This window comes from Podarcis liolepis, assembly GCF_965112155.1.
Source record: "Podarcis liolepis genome assembly, chromosome: 15".
Lineage (NCBI taxonomy): Eukaryota > Metazoa > Chordata > Lepidosauria > Squamata > Lacertidae > Podarcis > Podarcis liolepis.
Genome location: NC_139566.1, coordinates 17,549,754 through 17,568,224, shown reverse-complemented (window position 1 = coordinate 17,568,224; position 18,471 = coordinate 17,549,754). Strand labels below are relative to the sequence as shown.

At 49.6% G+C, this 18,471-nt stretch overlaps 1 protein-coding gene across 3 annotated transcripts; it reads left to right on the top strand.

Moving 5' to 3' along the window:
• The first annotated feature begins 7,936 nt into the window (after positions 1–7,936).
• LOC310694727 (toll-like receptor 2) lies at positions 7,937–18,110 on the top strand. 3 transcript variants are annotated; one of them, XM_083478098.1, is made up of 3 exons: positions 7,937–8,043; positions 14,074–17,568; positions 17,970–18,110. In XM_083478098.1, the coding sequence occupies exon 2, from the start codon at positions 14,099–14,101 to the stop codon at positions 16,589–16,591; it is 2,493 nt and encodes an 830-aa protein (XP_083334224.1). In that variant the 5' UTR covers positions 7,937–8,043; positions 14,074–14,098; the 3' UTR covers positions 16,592–17,568; positions 17,970–18,110. The 3 variants fall into 3 exon arrangements, with proteins under 3 accessions (XP_083334224.1, XP_083334225.1, XP_083334226.1); XM_083478099.1 differs by having other exon boundaries at positions 7,952–8,076; XM_083478100.1 differs by lacking the exon at positions 7,937–8,043 and adding an exon at positions 8,964–9,120.
• Positions 18,111–18,471: the final 361 nt, after the last annotated feature.

The window sequence follows — 18,471 nt, the reverse complement described above, 5'->3', positions numbered from 1 at the left end:
CTTCTGCATATTTGGAAAAGAAGATACAGTGGTACCTCGGGTTAAGAACTTAATTCGTTCTGGAGGTCTGTACTTAACCTGAAACTGTCCTTAACCTGAAGCACCACTTTAGCTAATGGGGCGTCCTGCTGCTGCTGCTGCGCCGCCGGAGCACGATGTCTGTTCTCATCCTGAAGCAAAGTTCTTAACCCGAGGTAATATTTCTGGGTTAGCGGAGTCTGTAACCTGAAGCGTATGTAACCCGAGGTACCACTGTACTGCGATTTTATTTTATTTGAAATGTTCATAAGGGGATTTATGAAAACTTGAAAATGTCAGAACGATTAAACAGAACAAATCTGGCTTTCTTAATAATAATAATACCGCTAGAGCAGCAAAAGAGCCTTGCTCTGATTTTAATTAGTTTTCTAAGGTCTCACATACACCTCCAGACTTGGCTGGACCAGCTAGCACCACTCTGCAGCTACTGCCTTGCTCCCCCGCAACCCCCCCCCCCCCGCCATTAATGGGGAAAGAGGCCGTGGCAAAACCACATTTGGACAAGCCCAGTGTGGACAAGCCCATATTCTGCCTTCCCAATAAGGCACTTCCTTCTTTCCAAGCTCTGAGAAGAGACTAAGGAGAGGTGCTGCCACCTTGTGACCAGAAAATAAAAAAACATCCCATAAAGACTAGAGTCACCTCCAGATAATCATCTTGATTTTCATGTTGTTCATCTTGATTTGTTTGAATCAGATTTGCAAGGAGGTTTGATGACAACCTGGTTATCTCCAATTTTCCAGCCTGCACATATCCAGCTCCCTCAGCCGTTCCTCACAAGGCTTGATTTCCAGACCCTTGATCATCTTGGTCACCTTCCTCTGCGCACCTTCCAGTTTGTCAATACAGTGGTACCTCTGGTTACGTACTTAATTCGTTTTGGAGGTCCGTTCTTAACCTGAAACTGTTCTTAACCTGAAGCACCACTTTAGCTAATGGGGCCTCCTGCTGCTGCCGCGCCACCAGAGCACGATTTCTGTTCTCATCCTGAAGCAAAGTTCTTAACCTGAAGCACTATTTCTGGGTTAGCGGAGTCTGTAACCTGAAGCGTATGTAACCTGAAGTGTATGTAAGCCGAGGTACCACTGTATCCTTTTTAAACTCTGGCGCCCGGAATGGGACACAGTACTCCAGATGTGGTCTAAGCAAGGCAGAATAGAGTACTACTATTACTTCCTTTGACCTGTTGATGTAGCCTAGAATGAGCTTTTTTTGCTGCTGTAAGGTAAATAAAAAAGAAGACCCCTGGATGATTACGTCCAGTCAAATGTGACTATGGGGAGCGGCACTCATCTCACTTTCAGGCCGAGGGAGCCAGCGTTTGTCCACAGCTTTCTGGGTCATGTGACCAGTATGACTGCTTCTGGCGCAACGGAAACACCGTGACATAAACCAGAGGGCAGGGAAATACTGTTTACCTTCCTGCCGCAGCGGTACCTATTTATTGATTTGCACTGGTGTACTTTTTAACTGCTAGGTTGGCAGGAGCTGAGACAGAGCAACAGGAGCTCAACCCATTTGTGGATTCGAACCACTGACCTTCCAATCAGCAAGCCCAAGAGCTCAGTGGTTTAGACCACTGCGCCACCCACTGTGGCGGGTGCATCACACTGTTGACTCATGTTAGGTGAGGCTGAGAGACAGGGACTGGCTTTCAAGGTTGCCCGGTGTGAGAGTTTCATGATGGCCAAGTGGGGTCATGAAACCTCTTCTCGCAGGTACTAGGAGACTGGCACTCTAACCACTAATGGGGCAGAGAGGAAAAATGAGGATTTGTCTCCCTTTGGCAGGATCATCTCAACCTCCCAGATAACAATGCAGTGCTGCAAAAGCAGACTGCCTCTGGAGCTTTCCCGCTTCAGCAGTCAGTGGTTGGCAGGTTTCTCCTTGTATTATGCTTGGCTTGTTTTCCTAGACTTCCTGAAACCCACGCTTGTTTCCTTGCTCATTGTGAAATTTTCTTATCGATTTCCTCCATTGTTCAGGAGCTGATTAAAATCGTTGATTGTCGGGTTGCCAGCTGACCCAGGAAGAATATGTGACCCTCACAGCCTTGGGAGGTTGCAAAGAAATAAATAAATTCCATAACATGAACCCATGTGGTTTGTGCATAGTAGGGCAGAGTTGGGGAACTCTTTGTAGCCCCAGAACCACATTTCCTCAGGGACAACTTTCTGGGGAGTGGCGGGGTGGGGACTGTGCGTCAGGAGTGGGTGTGGCCAAAGGAAGGAAGTGGTTGGAGGAACAGAGATGACTTTGTTCAGTAAATTTATCCCTCTCCATCCGCCATCCAAGCAAGCAATAAGCAATCTCTCTCTCTCTCTCTCTGTGTGTGTGTGTGTGTGTGTGTGTGAGAGAGAGAGAGAGAGAGAGAGAGACAGACAGACAGACAGACAGACATACAGAGACAGAGACAAGCATGAAAGTACAGACATGGATAACCACCCAAAATGTAGGAGAATACATTTACAGCGGTACCTCGGGTTACATACACTTCAGGTTACAGACTCCGCTAACCCAGAAGTAGTACCTCAAGTTAAGAACTTTGCTTTAGGATGAGAAAAGAAATCGCGCGGCGGCAGCAGCAGGAGGCCCCATTAGCTAAAGCGGTACCTCAGGTTAAGAACAGCTTCAGGTTAAGAACGGACCTCCAGAACGAATTAAGTTCTTAACCCGAGGTACCACTGTATTGGGACCAGCCAAAATGTCATTAAAGCAATTCTTTCTTTGGGTCTGCAGGGGTTCAATCATCCGCAGGAGCCAAACTAAACTCAGCCCTACTTGCTTATTTCATTTGTATACCACTGTTTCCCCCAAGGAGCTCAAGGTAACATAGTTCTCCTCCACGCCCACGCCGCCCCACAACAATCCTGTGAGGTAGTTTAGGTTGAGGGACAGTGACTGCCCCCCCCCGTCACCCAGTGAGCTTCATGGCTGAGCGGGATTCGAACCCTAGTCTTCCAGGTCCTAGTCCAATGCTGTTGCACCACACGGGCTCTCTGCTTTTATCCAGGCCGGCCCTGTCCTTAGGCAGGGTGAAATGGCTACCTCAGGTGGCAGTTGATGCGGAAGATGGTGGGGTGCAGAGCAGCAGCCTGTCCTGAGCCCCTTAGCACTTGGGAGTGGGGGATGCTATCCCATCATCAGTGTTGAAGTTAGACCCATCTGCCAGTCCAGGAGGCTTCTGAGCACGGCATGAGGGTGGGAGGGTGCCAGTTTGTTCTCTCCTCACATAGCAAAGATGTCCTGTGCCAGCCCTGCAAGGGAGCTTGGCTCCACATTGAATACCTTTATCGATGTACACTCCCACGGTACATTTATCAGTGACTGCAATTCAGGGTCCAGAAAAATGTCTGGTATTGGAAGCACCCTGAGGCCAGAAGGTGTCTCTTGCTAAAGAAGCTTTGGAAAAGCGCCTCCCTGCCCTGGGGGCTAAATTCTTCTTTGGATTTTATTTTATTATTATTTTTTTGAGAGGGGCAGAGATTTGAGGGAATAGTTTTGGTGAAGTTAATTTGAAGGAAAAGGCCAACTCTTTCCTCTTGGTGTGGAGGCTAGCCTCGCATGAAGAGATTTCCTCCATGTGGACTAGTTTCCTGAGCTGTCCTAAATGTCACCCACTCCTCAAGAAACTGGCCTCAGACCTTGCGCCGAGTACCACCCCTTTGACACACAATACAAGCGAGTGTCACTCCTTCATTTACAAGCATTCAGATGTTTGGGCCTCGGTTGCACACTGATAGCAAAGGAGTGGCTTCCAGGAGGGTCGCCAGCTGACCCACAAAGCAACAGCTTCGCCTGCTCCTCTGCCTTTCACAGGACTTTGGCCTGCAGAAATCAATGGGTGGGGCACCACCCTGGACTGAGATCAGCAATGCCGCTAGCTCATGCCTGCAGATTGTGCAGCTGTTAGCGGCACAGCTGCAGAAGCCGGTTGAGAATTTGGCAACCCGAGCTGCCCCGTTTGGCACAAATGACCTTTGTCAGGAAACAAAACAGCCTAGGCAGAGTCTTTGTGAGGAACAACAAACAGTGCAATACCAGGGGTTTGTTCCCAAGGAGATGTTGGGTGCCTATGGGATGCTACCCACCCACCCGACTCCAGCAGCAATCAAGGCACACAGTCAGAGGCCACAGGGCCACCAGATTAGGAGTCAGACCAAATCTCTAGTTCTCAGCCAGCTGGCCAAAAGCCACTAAATTCAAGACTGGCAGGCAGGAGCCCCTGGGACTTGTTCCCACAACCTCAGGTCCCAGGGAACAAATACCAGAACTCCTGCAGGTGTCTTTGGGTGCCTGTCAGCACACCTCACCAGTTGCACAGCACACACAACAGCATAAGAAAAGGCCACTGGATCAGGCCTTTGACCCATATAATCCAGCCCCCTGTTCTCATCCAACCTGATGCCCCCATGGAAAACCCGCAAGCAATGGGAACGTGACCACAAGAGCCCTCTCCCCTCATCATCTGGCCTGATGAAGAGTTCTGGAGAATCCTATTTTTATTTTTATTATTTTCCTTATACATACTTTTACAATACAATACATCACATTGATACTTTTAGCTCTGCCCAGCTTGCGACTTCCCTCCGTCCCTTCATCAAGTATCCCTTATTTTCTTATATTGCATATTCTATTTATTTAATCTTATATCTGCCATACATTGTAGGAGCTACTTCAGTCCTGCCACTGTTTTTAAAGTTTTACAGTTATCCTTTATATACACCATAAATTTACTCCAATTTTCTTGAAACCTCTGATCATCCTGATCCCGAATTCTTCCGTCAGTTTGGCTAACTCCGCATAACTCATCATTTTCGTCTGCCACTCCGCAATAGCAGGAACTTCTTGCAATTTCCAGTTTGGGCAAGCATGTTTCTTGCCGCTGCTGTGGCGTACATAAAGAGTCTTTGGTCCACTTTCTTAATTTCCTTCCCCATCAAACCCAACAAAAAGGCTTCTGGTGTTTTGGGAAAGGTATATTTAAATATTTTCTTGAGTTCATTAAAAATTAACTCCCAAAAGTTCTTAACTTTATCACAAGTCCACCACATGTGGTAAAAGTCTCCATCCGCCTCTTTGCAGAAGAATTCTAAAGCTTCCTTGTTCTCATGCAACAGTTTGGCTGGGCCTATTAAAGATGTGGATTTTGGCTTTGTTCTGACACTCAAGGTAGATTCCTTGGCTTTTTGAGTACCTTGGGGTGATGGAAATAAAACGCTGTTCCTGCTGGAGCCAAGCCAGGTTTGAAGCCCAGGTTTGGCTCCTGGGAATGAGGGTGGAAGACGAGTGGTGTCTGTGTTGGAAAATATTCCTCAGCATCATGATGTTTTATATCTCCCCATCTCCTGTGGTGTTTTAAGTCAGCCTCTGCCAGCCTGGTTCCCTCAAGGGACTGGCTGGAGCCACTGGGAGTTATAGTTCAAAACATCTGGAGGGCACCATCAGAACATAACAACTGCCCTGCTGGATGAGGCCAGTGGCCCATCGAGTCCAGCATCCTGTTCTCACAGTGGCCAGCCAGATACCCCAATGGGAAACCCATGATCAGGGGTTGAGCACTAGAACCCTCTTCCTTCCTGTGGTTTCCAGCAACTGGTGTTCAGAAGCATTGCTGCCTCCGACGGTAGAGGCAGAGGGCAGCCATGGTGGCTATTAGCCACTGATAGCCGCCATCTCCTCCATGAATGTGTCCATTCCATGTTTAAAGCTCTCTAGGTTGGTGGCCATTACTGCCTCCTGAGGAAGTGAGTTCCAACACTTTTCTCTGAACTTTTCCTATGGTTTATCACTGTAGATTATGGCGTGAGTGAACGTTGGCATATAACATACGCTCTTCGGCGAACCTTCTTCCTGCTCTCCATGTGAAATATACCGGTACTCGGAGTCCTGTAGTGATTTCATGCTCTTTATTGCAGCTTGTAAAACAGTGATTGAACTGCCCCCCAAACCTCAGGCTTTTATATACAGTGGTACCTCTGATTGTGAACGGGATCCGTTCCGGAGGCCCATCCGCAACATGAAAAGAAAGCAACCCACAGCGGCGTGTCCGCGCACGTGTGGGTTGCGATTCGCCGCTTCTGCGCATGCGTGTAACGTCTTTTTACGTGTCTGCGCATGTGGCGAAACCTGGAAGTAACCCTTTCTGATACTTCTGGGTCGCCGTGGGACGTAACCTGAAAGAACGTAACATGAGGTATGAGTGTACATTATGTACACAATGAGTCCTGTCTGATTGGCTGATTCTGCTTCCCTCCTGGAGCCTGATTGGTCTTTTCCTGCAGGCCAATCAGTTGTTGCATTCTAGGATCCTACTTGCCTATTGTTCTAGGATCCAAGCTTAGTACATAACACCATGTTTTGATCCCATGCATAATTTTGCCCACTTCCGCCCTGCCCCCTCACCTTTTCTGCGCTGCGCCCTTTCTTCATAGGAGAGGCACCGCTTCATCCCCTTCATCGTTTAATCCCATTTTCTGAACGCTTTTCATTTCTACAATATCCTTTTTGAGGTGAGGCAACCAGAACTGCCCACATTATTCCAAATGCAGCTGCATCATTGATTGTGTATAACAGCACCCTTAGGTGGTTCGCAGCTGATCTCTTGCACAACTTAGGCTGTTTAGTTTAAACAATTTGGCAGTTGTATTTTCCATTCCTTTCCTAATGACCCCAGGCCTGAAATGTGCTATTGTTGCAACTGCTGCACACGCAAACGCCGTTTTAAATATTTGCATGGTCTCAAAGACCAAAAAACGATCTATTTATTGTCAGAGAAAGTTCTAAGAGACTCCTGTTTCTAAGAGAAACCTAATTCTTAAACAGTGTTTGCGGGGTTTTTTAATCTTTCAAGCCTTTGCCTTGAGTATAACTTAAGGGCTTCAGATCTAAAAAGAGACACACCAGACCTGAAACAGCCACTCCTCTCTGCATTCCTAGATGCGGGAGCTGAGGGTGCCAGCTGGCTAGGAAAACAGCGAACAAACCCTCCAAACCGGCCTGGCCTGCCTTGAAACAGCAGCTTGATCGGCAGAAATGAAGCTTTTTTTATGGTATGCAAATAAAAACACACAACCGTCTTCTAATACCCACAGACTAAAGATGTTGCTAAAGGTGCAGCAAGGCAGAAGATGGCAGCTAGTGGAAAGGAGCTGGCTTGTGGTTGCTTCTGGGTGCAATATAACGCCCACAGAGACCACCTCATTTTTTTGTTATTACTTGGCAGAACTCTCGTAGATTAAGCCTTGGCAGACTTCACCAAAGTTTTGCAACAGATGGAAAAAGGCCCAACGCCCCATTTGAAAAAAAAATCAAGGTTTGGAGTCTGGTTCCATAAGCTCATCCCCAGTGACCGCCGACCCTATAAAAAGCATAAATCAGAATAGCGATTTGCATGACCCACGTTTAAACACATTCCTCCCTCCAGCAAGAATCCTGCAAACTGATACCTACCTCTCACAGAGCTACAATTCCCAGAAGACTTAAACTACAGTTCCCAATGTTCTTTTTTGCGGGGGGGGTTGCTTTAAATATAGCAGTCACAGTAGTTGGGGGGAACTGTATACACAGAAGCCCGCCCCCAAGCTGAGGGGGATTCCCATTCAAATAATGTTTGTGTACCGCGTCATGTGATCAATTATGAGGGGCGGGGCTTACCTGCACACACACCCCAATACTTTAGTCAAGCTGGCACCCCTGCCTGGCTGATATATATGTCACTCTTTGAATAAGAGATCAGCACCCTGCACCCCGCAAAATGCCTCGCAGGAGCCGGGTTACGGGGCGGTAACAGATAAAGCCCCTCCCACCGCTGCCTGGCGGAATAACATGCCAATGGGGAGCTGTCCCTTTAAGAAGCCACACCCCTCCTTTTTGCTGGGTTTAAAGGAAGGCGTGTGCTCGCTTGGCAGCTGTAGCGCGCGATGTGGCTGCGCGGGATGATCACAGAGGACTAGGAGGCTGCCGCCTGTTTTGTGCTTTGGATCTGCGTACGCGGCAGCCGAGGTAAAGGAATCTGCTCACTTCTTCCGCGTGGCGGTGGGTTTGTGTGTTTGTCCGTCCCGCAAACGCCTGACTCAAAGGGAAGCTTTGTATGTATTGCTAATCCGTGGTTTTAGAAGGCTGCCTTGCGCTGGGATTTGTGGTTTTCCAGGCGTGGCTGTCCATGCCTGCCTGTTATTATTGTCATCTTCCAGAGAGGGGGGGAGCGACTAAGTCTCGGGCTAAGCGATCCTGTGAAGGGCTGCAGCTCAGGGGGAGAGCACCGGTCTTGCAAGCAGAGGGCCTCGGGTTCAATTCTTCTCCCGGCAGGGCTAGGCGAGACTTCTGCCTTAAGCCCTGCAAGGCTGCTGCCAGTCCGAGTTGGCAAGGTGGACCAGTGGCCTGACTCTGTGCAAGGCAGAGTGTTCCTAATCACTTCTCCAGATAGCCAGCCTCTCTCTCCCCCTGCCTAGCCCTTTCCCACCTGCCATTGTGATTATTGGCCTACACTGCAAGGCTGTAGAGTTTACCCGCTGAAATGCCGTCTAGGTTGGCTTGCATTGCAAGATGCCTGGCAGGACTTCTCTCTCTCTGCCACTCTGGAGAGCATAGCTGTCAACTTCCCCCTTTTCTCGCAAGGAATCCTATTAGGAATAAGGGAATTTCCCTTAAAAAAACGGAAGCGTTGACCGCTATGCTGGAGAGTGACATAGCTTTTCACGGGGAGAGTTTTATGCGTTGAGATATTTCATTTGTTGTCGGCACCCTTCTGTCTCTGGAGATAATGGCTTTGGGGGGGAAGTCAAATTGTTGGAGAGTTACAGCTCTTGCTGTGCCTGCAGAGACTGATATGAGACATGTTTTATTGCAAATGGGCAAATAAAGACGTCCGGTTGTGCTGCTGCAGATACGTTTTCTTCTCTCTGCTCTCCTCCCAGCGGTTGTTCCTCCTCTGGTCACTGCTGTGGCTACACGACCTAAATGTCCGTCTCCAGGTCTGCCGTCCTTCTGCAAGGGATTCCTACACAGCTGGGTTGATGTTGCCAGCCTTCAGTCGCAGTTGCAGACATCTTTTGTAGTGCAAAGCTGGTCTGCCAACGAGTCAGGCACCTGAAGCCCACTCCTTGTAAAGTGCCTCCTTGGAGATCCGTCTTCCATTCTGTGCAGTGGCATAGCGTGGGTTGTCAGCACCCGGGGCAAGGCAAGTAATTTGCACCCCCTAACCCGTGGATTTTAGCACCCGAGTGCGAGCGCGCGCCCCCCATGTTGCACCCGGTGCAGCCGGCACCCTTGGCACTCCCCACGCTACGCCACTGTTCCAACGTTCAGCTTCACTGGATGCCCATGAGTTATATTGTACAGAGAGAGGGATAAAAACTTTCCTCTCTGTCCACTCTCTCCTTGCCATGCCTTAGTTTTGCAGGCTTCTCTCCTGTCGCCTCTTGCTTGCCTTTTCTCTAAACTAAAAACAAACCCAATGCTGCCGCCTTTCCTCAGGGCACCGGCTCCATCCCCTTGCTTAGATTCCCTCTACCAAAGCTGAAAGCAGCCTGAAGTTCCTCCTGATCGTGAATGGGAAACAGCTGGCGAAGCCGGCGGCCTGCCAGGGAAGGGATCTCTTCCTAACCTGCTCCACGGAGCCCGTTCCTTGCAAGCGCTCCGTGTCCCTCGGATGGCGAGCGCCTTTGGAAACACGGAGCAGGCGCTTGCCGATGAGCAGGCCCCCCCCCGCCCCTTCCCAAGCTAATCCTTTTAAAACCGAAAGCCCCTTAACCCGCTGGCGAGAGGCTTAGCCGTGCCTCGCCCTCCCACCGGCTTCCTCTCGGAGGTTTTTGGGGAGCGCAGGGCGCGGCGAGGCCCGGCGGCGCGTTGGGGTGCGGAGGCTGCCTGTGCCGGCCAGGCGTCGGTGGCGGCGTCGGCGCTGCTGCAGCGGCTGCTCCTCCTGCAAGCAGTGAGTGGAGTGCAGCCGCAGCGGCGGCGGGGGGCGCGCGCGCGCTAGGGCGCAAGGCTGGCGGTGGCTGCGGGGAGCCCGGCGGAGGAAGGAACTTGTCCCTTCCCTCTGGACTCGCGCCCCCCCAGATGTTGCGCCCGGTGCGGCCGGCACCCTTGGCACCCCCCACGCTACGCCACTGATTCTGTGTGCATGACCGAGATCGGCATAGACATCTCTGAGACAGAAGTGCAAACATGCTGGGAATGTGTGCTTGGGAGAAGACATCTTTGTTTGAGAATGTCCTGCCCAAAATCTTCCCGATGCAGAGCATATGGAAGGCATTTAGGTGTCTGTCACTCCTGGCAGGTGCCCACAACTCACTTCCATAAAGCAGCATGCTCTGTGTGTAAGCTTGGCATTGGCCATTATTAGCATCCCCTTCTCCCATACCCTTTTGGAGAGGGGAGCCATTGTCGTAGCTGCCTTGCCCAATATGCTTGTCCAGCACAGTGTTGTTGGAAAGGTTGCTGGTTACAAAGGAGCCCAGGTAGACAAAATTGGCTACCACCTCAAGTGTGTGGTCACCAGGGCTGATGTGTGGAGTGCCGGCGACGTCCTGACAGGAGATGTTGGCCTTCGTCAGGCAGATAGTGAGGTTGAACTCCATGCAGGATTGGGCAAAATAGTTGATGAGACTCTAGAGATTTCTCAGTGTGCGCTGTCAAGGCTGCATCATCTGCAAACATCTTTTGGGGTGGAGATGTGCTGGGCTCAACAGCCCCCACATTGCTCCTTGAATGGAACTATGTACAGTGGTACCTCGGGTTAAGTACTTAATTCGTTCCAGAGGTCCATTCTTAACCTGAAACTGTTCTTAACCTGAAGCACCACTTTAGCTAATGGGGCCTCCTGCTGCTGCCGCACCGTCGGAGCACGATTTCTGTTCTCATCCTGAAGCAAAGTTCTTAACCTGAAGCACTATTTCTGGGTTAGCGGAGTCTGTAACCTGAAGTGTATGTAACCCGAAGCGTTTGTAACCCGAGGTACCACTGTACTGTCTTCTGTCACGCTGAAGACACGGGAGAGCAACAGGAATAAAAATATGCCAAAGAGATTTGGAACGAGAACATGGCCCTGTTTCAGTAACTGCTACGAAGCTCAGTTGTGTGTGATATAATGGTGCCTCTGAGCACATGCAGAGCACCTTCCCTCACCAGCCAGTTAATCTAAAACCAGCCCCTGTATATCTGATAAATAACAGCAGGGGGTTCTGAGGCAGTGAGCTCCCCTGGATTTCTGCCCATTACACACACATTACACAAACTAGTCACGGGCTAATGGCTGATATATCATTAACCCATGACTGCTTTTTACCAGCAGTGACTCCTGGGTGTGCTTGCTTTTACTGGCTGTGTAATGGGCAGAAATCCAGGAGGTAAAAGAGGACCTTTTTCTGGAGTTAAAGTGCGTTTTGTAATGAATGTGTGTTCACTCTTATGCTCACGAGAAGTTCACATGCAAAAGGAATAAAGAAAGGTTGGTTTAGTACATGAAATGAAAGTGACGGTGTGTCTGGATGCTGATTCAGACAGCCAAGTTACAATACAAGCAGGCGTCAACTTGTACAGTAAATGCACATCTTGAGTGAAAAGAGGATCCTTAAGTATTCCAGAAGAGAAAATGAGTGACAGGACTCAAAAGTAAAGCAAGAAAGAGAAGAGGGAGGGCATATCTGTCCTGAGGTGAAGGACTTTTTTAAAATGGCCTTGGCTTTCAATAAAGCCTCACTTACACCATATATTTAAAGCATTTTAAACTCTCATTGCTTCCTGCAAAAGATCCTGGGAGCTGTAGCTTCTTAAGGGTGATGAGAGTAGTTAGGAATTCCCCATCACCACCACCGATTCTCCAGCCAGAGCTAAAATTCCCAGAGTAGTTAACAACCAGTCCTCCTTCACAGGAAATGGTTGCAAGCACAAACTGTTGGAGCTTTGGTGAGGGGGTGATTGGCCAGTGACTGCGATGTCACAAACACATCACTTCCCCCCGACCTTCTTGGCGCAGACTTTGCAATTCTTCTTTAAAATGTTTTGTGGGCTTAAGGAATAAAATAAAGTTGGTTTTTGATAAAATCATTATAAATAAGCAAATGTATATGCTGCCTTTTAAAAAAGGGTTTAAAAAAGCAAGACCGATGCATGAAATGGTGTTAGATATGCTGGTCTGTGTGCCTCTGTTTTTGCAGTTGAGCATCCTGGCAAGCTGCATGCTAGCCCCACAGCTTGGAGCCCTCACTCTAGGGTGCATTTGCTTTTATCCACCATGTGCCATCCCATTTGACACTGCTTAGCTGGAGCAGGCCAAAGGTCCATTCTTGTCTCTAGCTGGAGGCTGAGTCAGTTCACAGAATAAACAAGATGAAAGCAGGGCCCTTAAGAACTCAGTTTTAAAAAAACAAAAACAAAATTGATGTTTAATTTCACGTAACAAAACATACCCACGCAAGGAATACAGAGTTTAGTAGTTGTTAAGAAAACAACAAAAAATGGAGGCTGGTAGTTGTCGTTTTAGACGTTCCAAGAAAGGCAATCGAATGAAAGTGTATAACAAAGTTATGCCAAGCTTCTGGAATTTGGCTTCTATTCTGTATGTCTAAGGAGTTAGTTTTAGTTCATTTTGTGTGTACAGCATTGCTGGTAAACTTACGAGTCCCCCCTCTTCTTTCACAGCAAAATTGGTGATATTCCAATGAAAGGGGGGAAAGTAAGGAAATTTGCCTGGTTTTTTTAATCCCCTCTCCTTTGAGGGAACAAAAACCAACTAATTTAATGGGTGATCTGATCACTAGACTCCCCAGCTGCTCTCCACGAAATGGAGGTGGTAGTTTATAGGTAGGGCCTTGTCTGATTTGAACATCAAGGAACTTCTGATCAGCTTCCAATGAGCTCTCTGGCTTTCCCAAGACACAGTTTGAAACTCAGTAAAGCATGAGAATGTTCTGTTTTAAATCTGGAAGCAATGGATAGCTGGACGGCTACTGCTAGACCAAAACATTTAATGGGCTGGGATCAATTTGACTTTACCCAGCACTAATGTATGAGTATCATCCACTCCAGTGGGTGAAGGCAGCCTTCAACTGTTACTGGAAAAATCCGAGGGCTCCCTTGGACAAAAAGTAAAGACACCAACCAGAGTAAATTGGAGCAAATCAGCAGCCTGTAGGCTTGGCCTTTATTGAACTGTTGCAACAGGGTGCTCCCCTCACTTGCAGGAGAGAGGAAAAGACAGAGAAAAATGGTGTGCAAGGCCTTATAAAAACTTTTGAAATTCCCACCCTGTAGATTAAGCCCACCCCCAGAAACATCATGCATACATCACAGAAAGGAGGGGTTGAGGGAGGGGTGGTGGTGGTAACCTGAGTGTCCTGTCACCTGGCTGGTTCCCTTCTCCCCCTCCCCATGAGTCATTTTCAGAAGACAAAAGGTAGTTGCAGTTTCCTGCCCCCTGAGGGGGAATCCAATCACTGTTCTTTTGTTATAGTCCGTGTTGAATCCGCTCGTGTATGCAGTCCGTTGTGTTGTTGATGGTCTTCTGTCTGAGACCATCAGGGCTGGCATAGCAACTGGGCAGGGCTCCTGTGGATGTGCTGCTATGCTCAAGGGATTATGGTGGCTTGTATCAAACCTTCCCCATTTTGTAGTCCTTCCTTCATGGAGTAAAATAAAAGTGGAACAGTGCAAATCCGATGTATGGTTGATTTTCTATGAATTTATAACAGAAGCGTAGTGTATGTAGTGTGTGAGTGTGTGTGAAGTTTGTACAAACTGAATGATTGGGGGGGTTTCCTGCTACACCCTGTACCTGCCGTCCTTCAGAAGTTTTGGATTCCCAGCTGTCATTAGCCCTAACCAGTATGGACAGTGGTCAGGGATGATGGGAGCTGTAGCATAACAATATCTGTGAGGCACTAGTTTCAGGAAGGCTGTGTTAAGGGAGACAGCTGCTTTGTTACTTCCAGGAATTAAATTTAATTCAGGGTGGGGGGAATTAAAGAGTGTGTTAGCAATATAGAGAAGAGTTTTGATTTACTGTCTTGGTTTTCGTTTTCCTTCTCCACTCAGGTTGACAGTAAAGATGTGAAGTGGCATGGAACTGCCGCCCATCGCCGTCCTGGCGTTGCATTTGGTGATCCTGGCTCTTGCGAAACCTCCCGAGGCATCTCTTTGCCAGATCTCCCTCAAGGCAGCTACTTGCCGAGGTCAGAACCTGCTCCGAGTCCCTAGGGATCTCCCAGGCACTCTGGAGTCATTGGACCTATCTTACAATAAGATTCAGCAGGTCACCCGCAGGGATTTCTCTGCCTTGACCCAGCTGAAAAGCCTGAATCTGGATTTCAACAACATCGTGTCTATCGCTGACGATTCCTTCGCCTCCAACGTCCTCTTGGAGCAGCTCAAACTCTTCAACAACTCGCTGAGGGAGATCCCGTCTCAGGCGCTGAAACCGCTGAGGAATCTGAAGGTGCTGGAAATGTCGAACAACTTTTATCCCCGCTCGACGCTGGACGGCGTGTTCAGCACTTTGAAAAACCTTGAAACCCTCTCCATGGGGGGCCCTGCTGTCCACACGGTGGGAAGCCAGGACTTCCTTCCTCTGAAAGACACCCCGTTGAAAAAGTTTGCGCTGAAAACGGCAGCCAGTTTGCAGGAGTATCAAGAGGGGGCCTTTTCCAAACTCAACACCACCGACTTGTGGTGCGACATGTCGCTGGACGGACACACAGAGGTCTTGCCACTGCTGCTGCGGGACTTGAGGGGAAGGCCTCTGCGATACCTCCATTTCCGCAATCTCTTTGAGTTCACGTACTACACAGGCTCTACGGACCTCTTCCACGACTTGGCTAGGGTGGAGGCCACAGAGCTGGTCTTCCGCCGGGGGAAATTCAACGAGAACTTGCTGCGTCTGATCCTGCTGAACGTCCGGAGGTCTCGCGTGCAAGACCTGTCCTTCATAGCTATCGATTTTGCGCGGTCGCCCAAGTGGAAGGTGCCGGAAGTTGGTATGGCCAACCTCACCCTGCGCCGGTTGGTTCTGGCGGACATCAGCAACCCAGACGTCCTGCGTTTCGACTGGACCTTCACGTGGTTTGCAGGCGTGACGTACCTCTCCATCATCAACGTCAACTTCAACATGGTGCCTTGCGACGCCTGGAAGGAGATGAGGAATGTGGTGGCTTTGAACGTCTCCAACAACCGCTTGCAAGATGGCTACGTCTACAACGAGGCCTGCCAGTACCAGGGCACTCTGCCCAAGCTGGAACAGCTTGACCTCAGCTACAACTTACTAGTCCACCTGAGCACTCTTGCCAAGTTGACCTTCAGTTGGTCCCGACTCGCCAAACTAGACCTGACGCACAATCACATTGGGGGCTCAGGTCGGTCCCCCTGTACGTGGACTCCCAGTCTGGTTTGGCTGGCCCTCCCTTACAACGCAGTTACCACGGAAATCTTCCAGTGTCTCCCCACTACTTTGCGCTTTCTGGACTTATCGTATTCCCAGCTGGAACGGCTAGATATGGGCTACTTCGAGGTCGCTGTTGACCTCCAGGAGCTACTGCTGAGTGGGAACAAGATCAAATTCATCCCTACAGAGTGGAGATGCCCAAACCTGAGGGTTCTGGAGTTGGATGGCAACTCTTTTGGCGTCATCAACAAAGGATCCTTTGTCAACATGCCTCGTCTTGCTCAACTAAAGGCGGGCAACAACCCTTATCACTGCATCTGTGATCTCTACAGCTTTGTTCAAGAAACACTGAGGAACGGGAAACTCAGGCTGCAGGACTGGCCGGCTGGATGGACCTGTTACCACCCTGAATTCTTGTTGGACACTGCGGTGGCGGCTTACGTCCCGAGGGTGACAGAGTGTGACGTCACAGTGGTGGTGGCCATTGCAGTCTCCATCACAGCTGCGGTGCTGATCGCCGGCATGGTTCTGTGCTGGAGGTTTGATGTTCCGTGGTATCTCAAGGCCACGTTCCAGATCATCCGCTCCAAGTACCGAGCCGGCCGCCCCCAGCTGTCGCGGCAGTTTGCCTACCATGCCTTCATTTCCTACAGCTGCTCCGACGCCGAATGGGTGAGGCGAGAGCTTCTGCAGAGGCTGGAGGCTTCCCGCCCGCCGTACCGCGTCTGCATCCACGAGCGCGACTTCACGCCGGGGCGATGGATCATTGACAACATCATTGACAACATCGAGAACAGCCGCAAGGTCATCTTCGTCCTCTCGCGTAGCTTTGTTGACAGCGACTGGTGCAATTATGAGCTCTACTTTGCCCACCAGCGGGCCGTGGGCCTGAGCTTCGAGGACGTCGTGCTGGTGCTGAAGGAAGCCATTGACCTGCAGGCGTTGCCCAACAAATTCTGCAGGTTACGGAAGATGCTGAGCACAAAGACTTACCTGGAGTGGCCTTCAGATCACAACCGGCAGGCCTTCTTCTGGGTCCAGTTGACATCTGTGCTGGGTAAAGCCGAGCCAGTCAACTCAGACCCAAGCAGTGACCCAACTGATGTGAATGGGGCAGTTGACAATCATCTTGAGATGGGTCCTATAGCTGAAGAAAACTGTGTTGGATGTAGCTGAGTTCGGCAAGGATTAACTCAAGGCCAAGGCTCAACCACTAGACTCATTGCTTGGTAATCTATGTCTGACTTAGAAGTGTTGAGGTCAATGCAATAAGATGCTTCTGGTGTGGAGATGGGAGGAGGAAAGTGATGGAGCCTAGGAACTGGGCTTCCTCTTGGTCCAACTAGCCACCTCTGACCACTGACTGGCTCTCCTGGCAGAGAGGGAGCTGCTTTACTCATTGCCTGTGAGTAAACCCATATCTTAAGTGGCAATACCAAGGACTGAACCAGAGACCTTCTGCCTGCAGTGCATGTGCTTGACCACTGGGTGGTGCTTCCTTCCCAGTTGAGCTGACTCTTGGTGTAAATGACAAAATAGGATTATGCACAGGAAGCTGCCTTATACTGAGTCAGGCCATTGGTCCATCCAGTTCAGTATTGTCCACACTGGTTGGCAGAGACGGGTCTCCAGAGTTTCAGACAGGGGCATTCCCAGCTCTGCCTGGAGAGGTGAGGGATTGAACCCGGGACCTTTTGCTCTGCCGGGTGAGCTATAACTTTCCTCCTAAAACTAAATGCAAGATTCTAGTCCTCATTGGATTGATTTAAAAAAGAACAGAAGGAGCTGCCTTATATTGAGCCAGACGAGTGTTCCTTTGACTCAGTATTGTCTACACTGATCGGCAGCAGCTGTCCCAAGGTTTCAGGCAGGAGTCTCTCACAGCCCCACCTGGAGATGCCTTCAGGGATGGAACCTGGGGCCTTCTGCATGCAGGGCAGGTGTTCAGCTGCTCGGTTTATGGCTCTTCCCCTAACCCTTGGGAGATAATAGTTTTCTACTGCATTTAAAAGGATGGAAAGATGGAGGGATTCCCTTTAGAAATGTTACTTTAAAGGAGAATAGCCTGGTTTATGAGGGATGTTGAAGGAAGCTAGTTCTGAAAAGTATCAAGACTCAGGAGGGGCAGGATTGACCCCCCAGGATCAAGGTAGGTGCATAGGCGCCGACTCCATGGGGCTTGAGGGGGCTGGAGCCCCCTCAAAAATTTTTTTGGGGGGGCTCAGCCCCCCCAATAATCTCGGGCGCCCTTCCAACAGAGCGCCGCCGCCGTCCGCCGCCTCCTCCTTCGCCAGCCAGCCAGCCAGCCGCGCGCCCTAATGGCGGGGGCTTCTGCCTCGCTGCTTCGACTGCCAAGGCACTGCCGGAAATCCCGCGAGAACAGGGGAATCCCGACTGGCCACACCTCCCAGCCAGCCAATCGGCTGGCGGGGGGGCGTGGCTTGCCCTATTTAGGGCCGGAGCCACTTTATTTGAATATTCATGAGCTTATTTATTATTCATGAGCTTTCCCGGGCCCCCCCAATATTTTTTACAAGTCCGCGTCCCTGGGTAGGTGGGTTGTCAAGGTAGCAGTGATTCACCCTCCTTTTTGATATTTCATGCTCAAAAGTCTCCAGCTAGTGTTCTATTTGTGTGACATTTGTTTTTGTGTTATATATATCTTATTTTTTTTTAATAAACCAAGTTTGCTCCAGTCTTGTATTTCTCCTTCCTTAAAAATCTCTTTTCCTCCTCGATATGAGGATGCTGGTTTTGTGGTGGGTGTGATTGCACAATGAGGGGCTGGAAGGAAGCTGGGAGCTGGGTGTGTTTTTGTCCACTAGAGGTTGCTGCACCAATGAATGAGTTTCTAAAAAGAACTAAGCTAAACAAAGAGTCCCAAATGTTGTACTGTAACCCTTTTTCCTAAGAGGGTTGCTCCGAGCCCTTGGTCATTTTGGTTGTCTTTTCCCCCTGAATCTGCAATATACAGTGGTACCTCGAGTTAAGTACTTCATTCATTCCGGAGGTCCGTTCTTAACCTGAAACTGTTCTTAACCTGAAGCACCACTTTA

Coding starts and splice junctions, on each gene's coding strand:
- LOC310694727 (XM_083478098.1), top strand. CDS start 14,099: ATGGAACTGCCGCCCATCGCCGTCCTGGCGTTGCATTTGGTGATCCTG.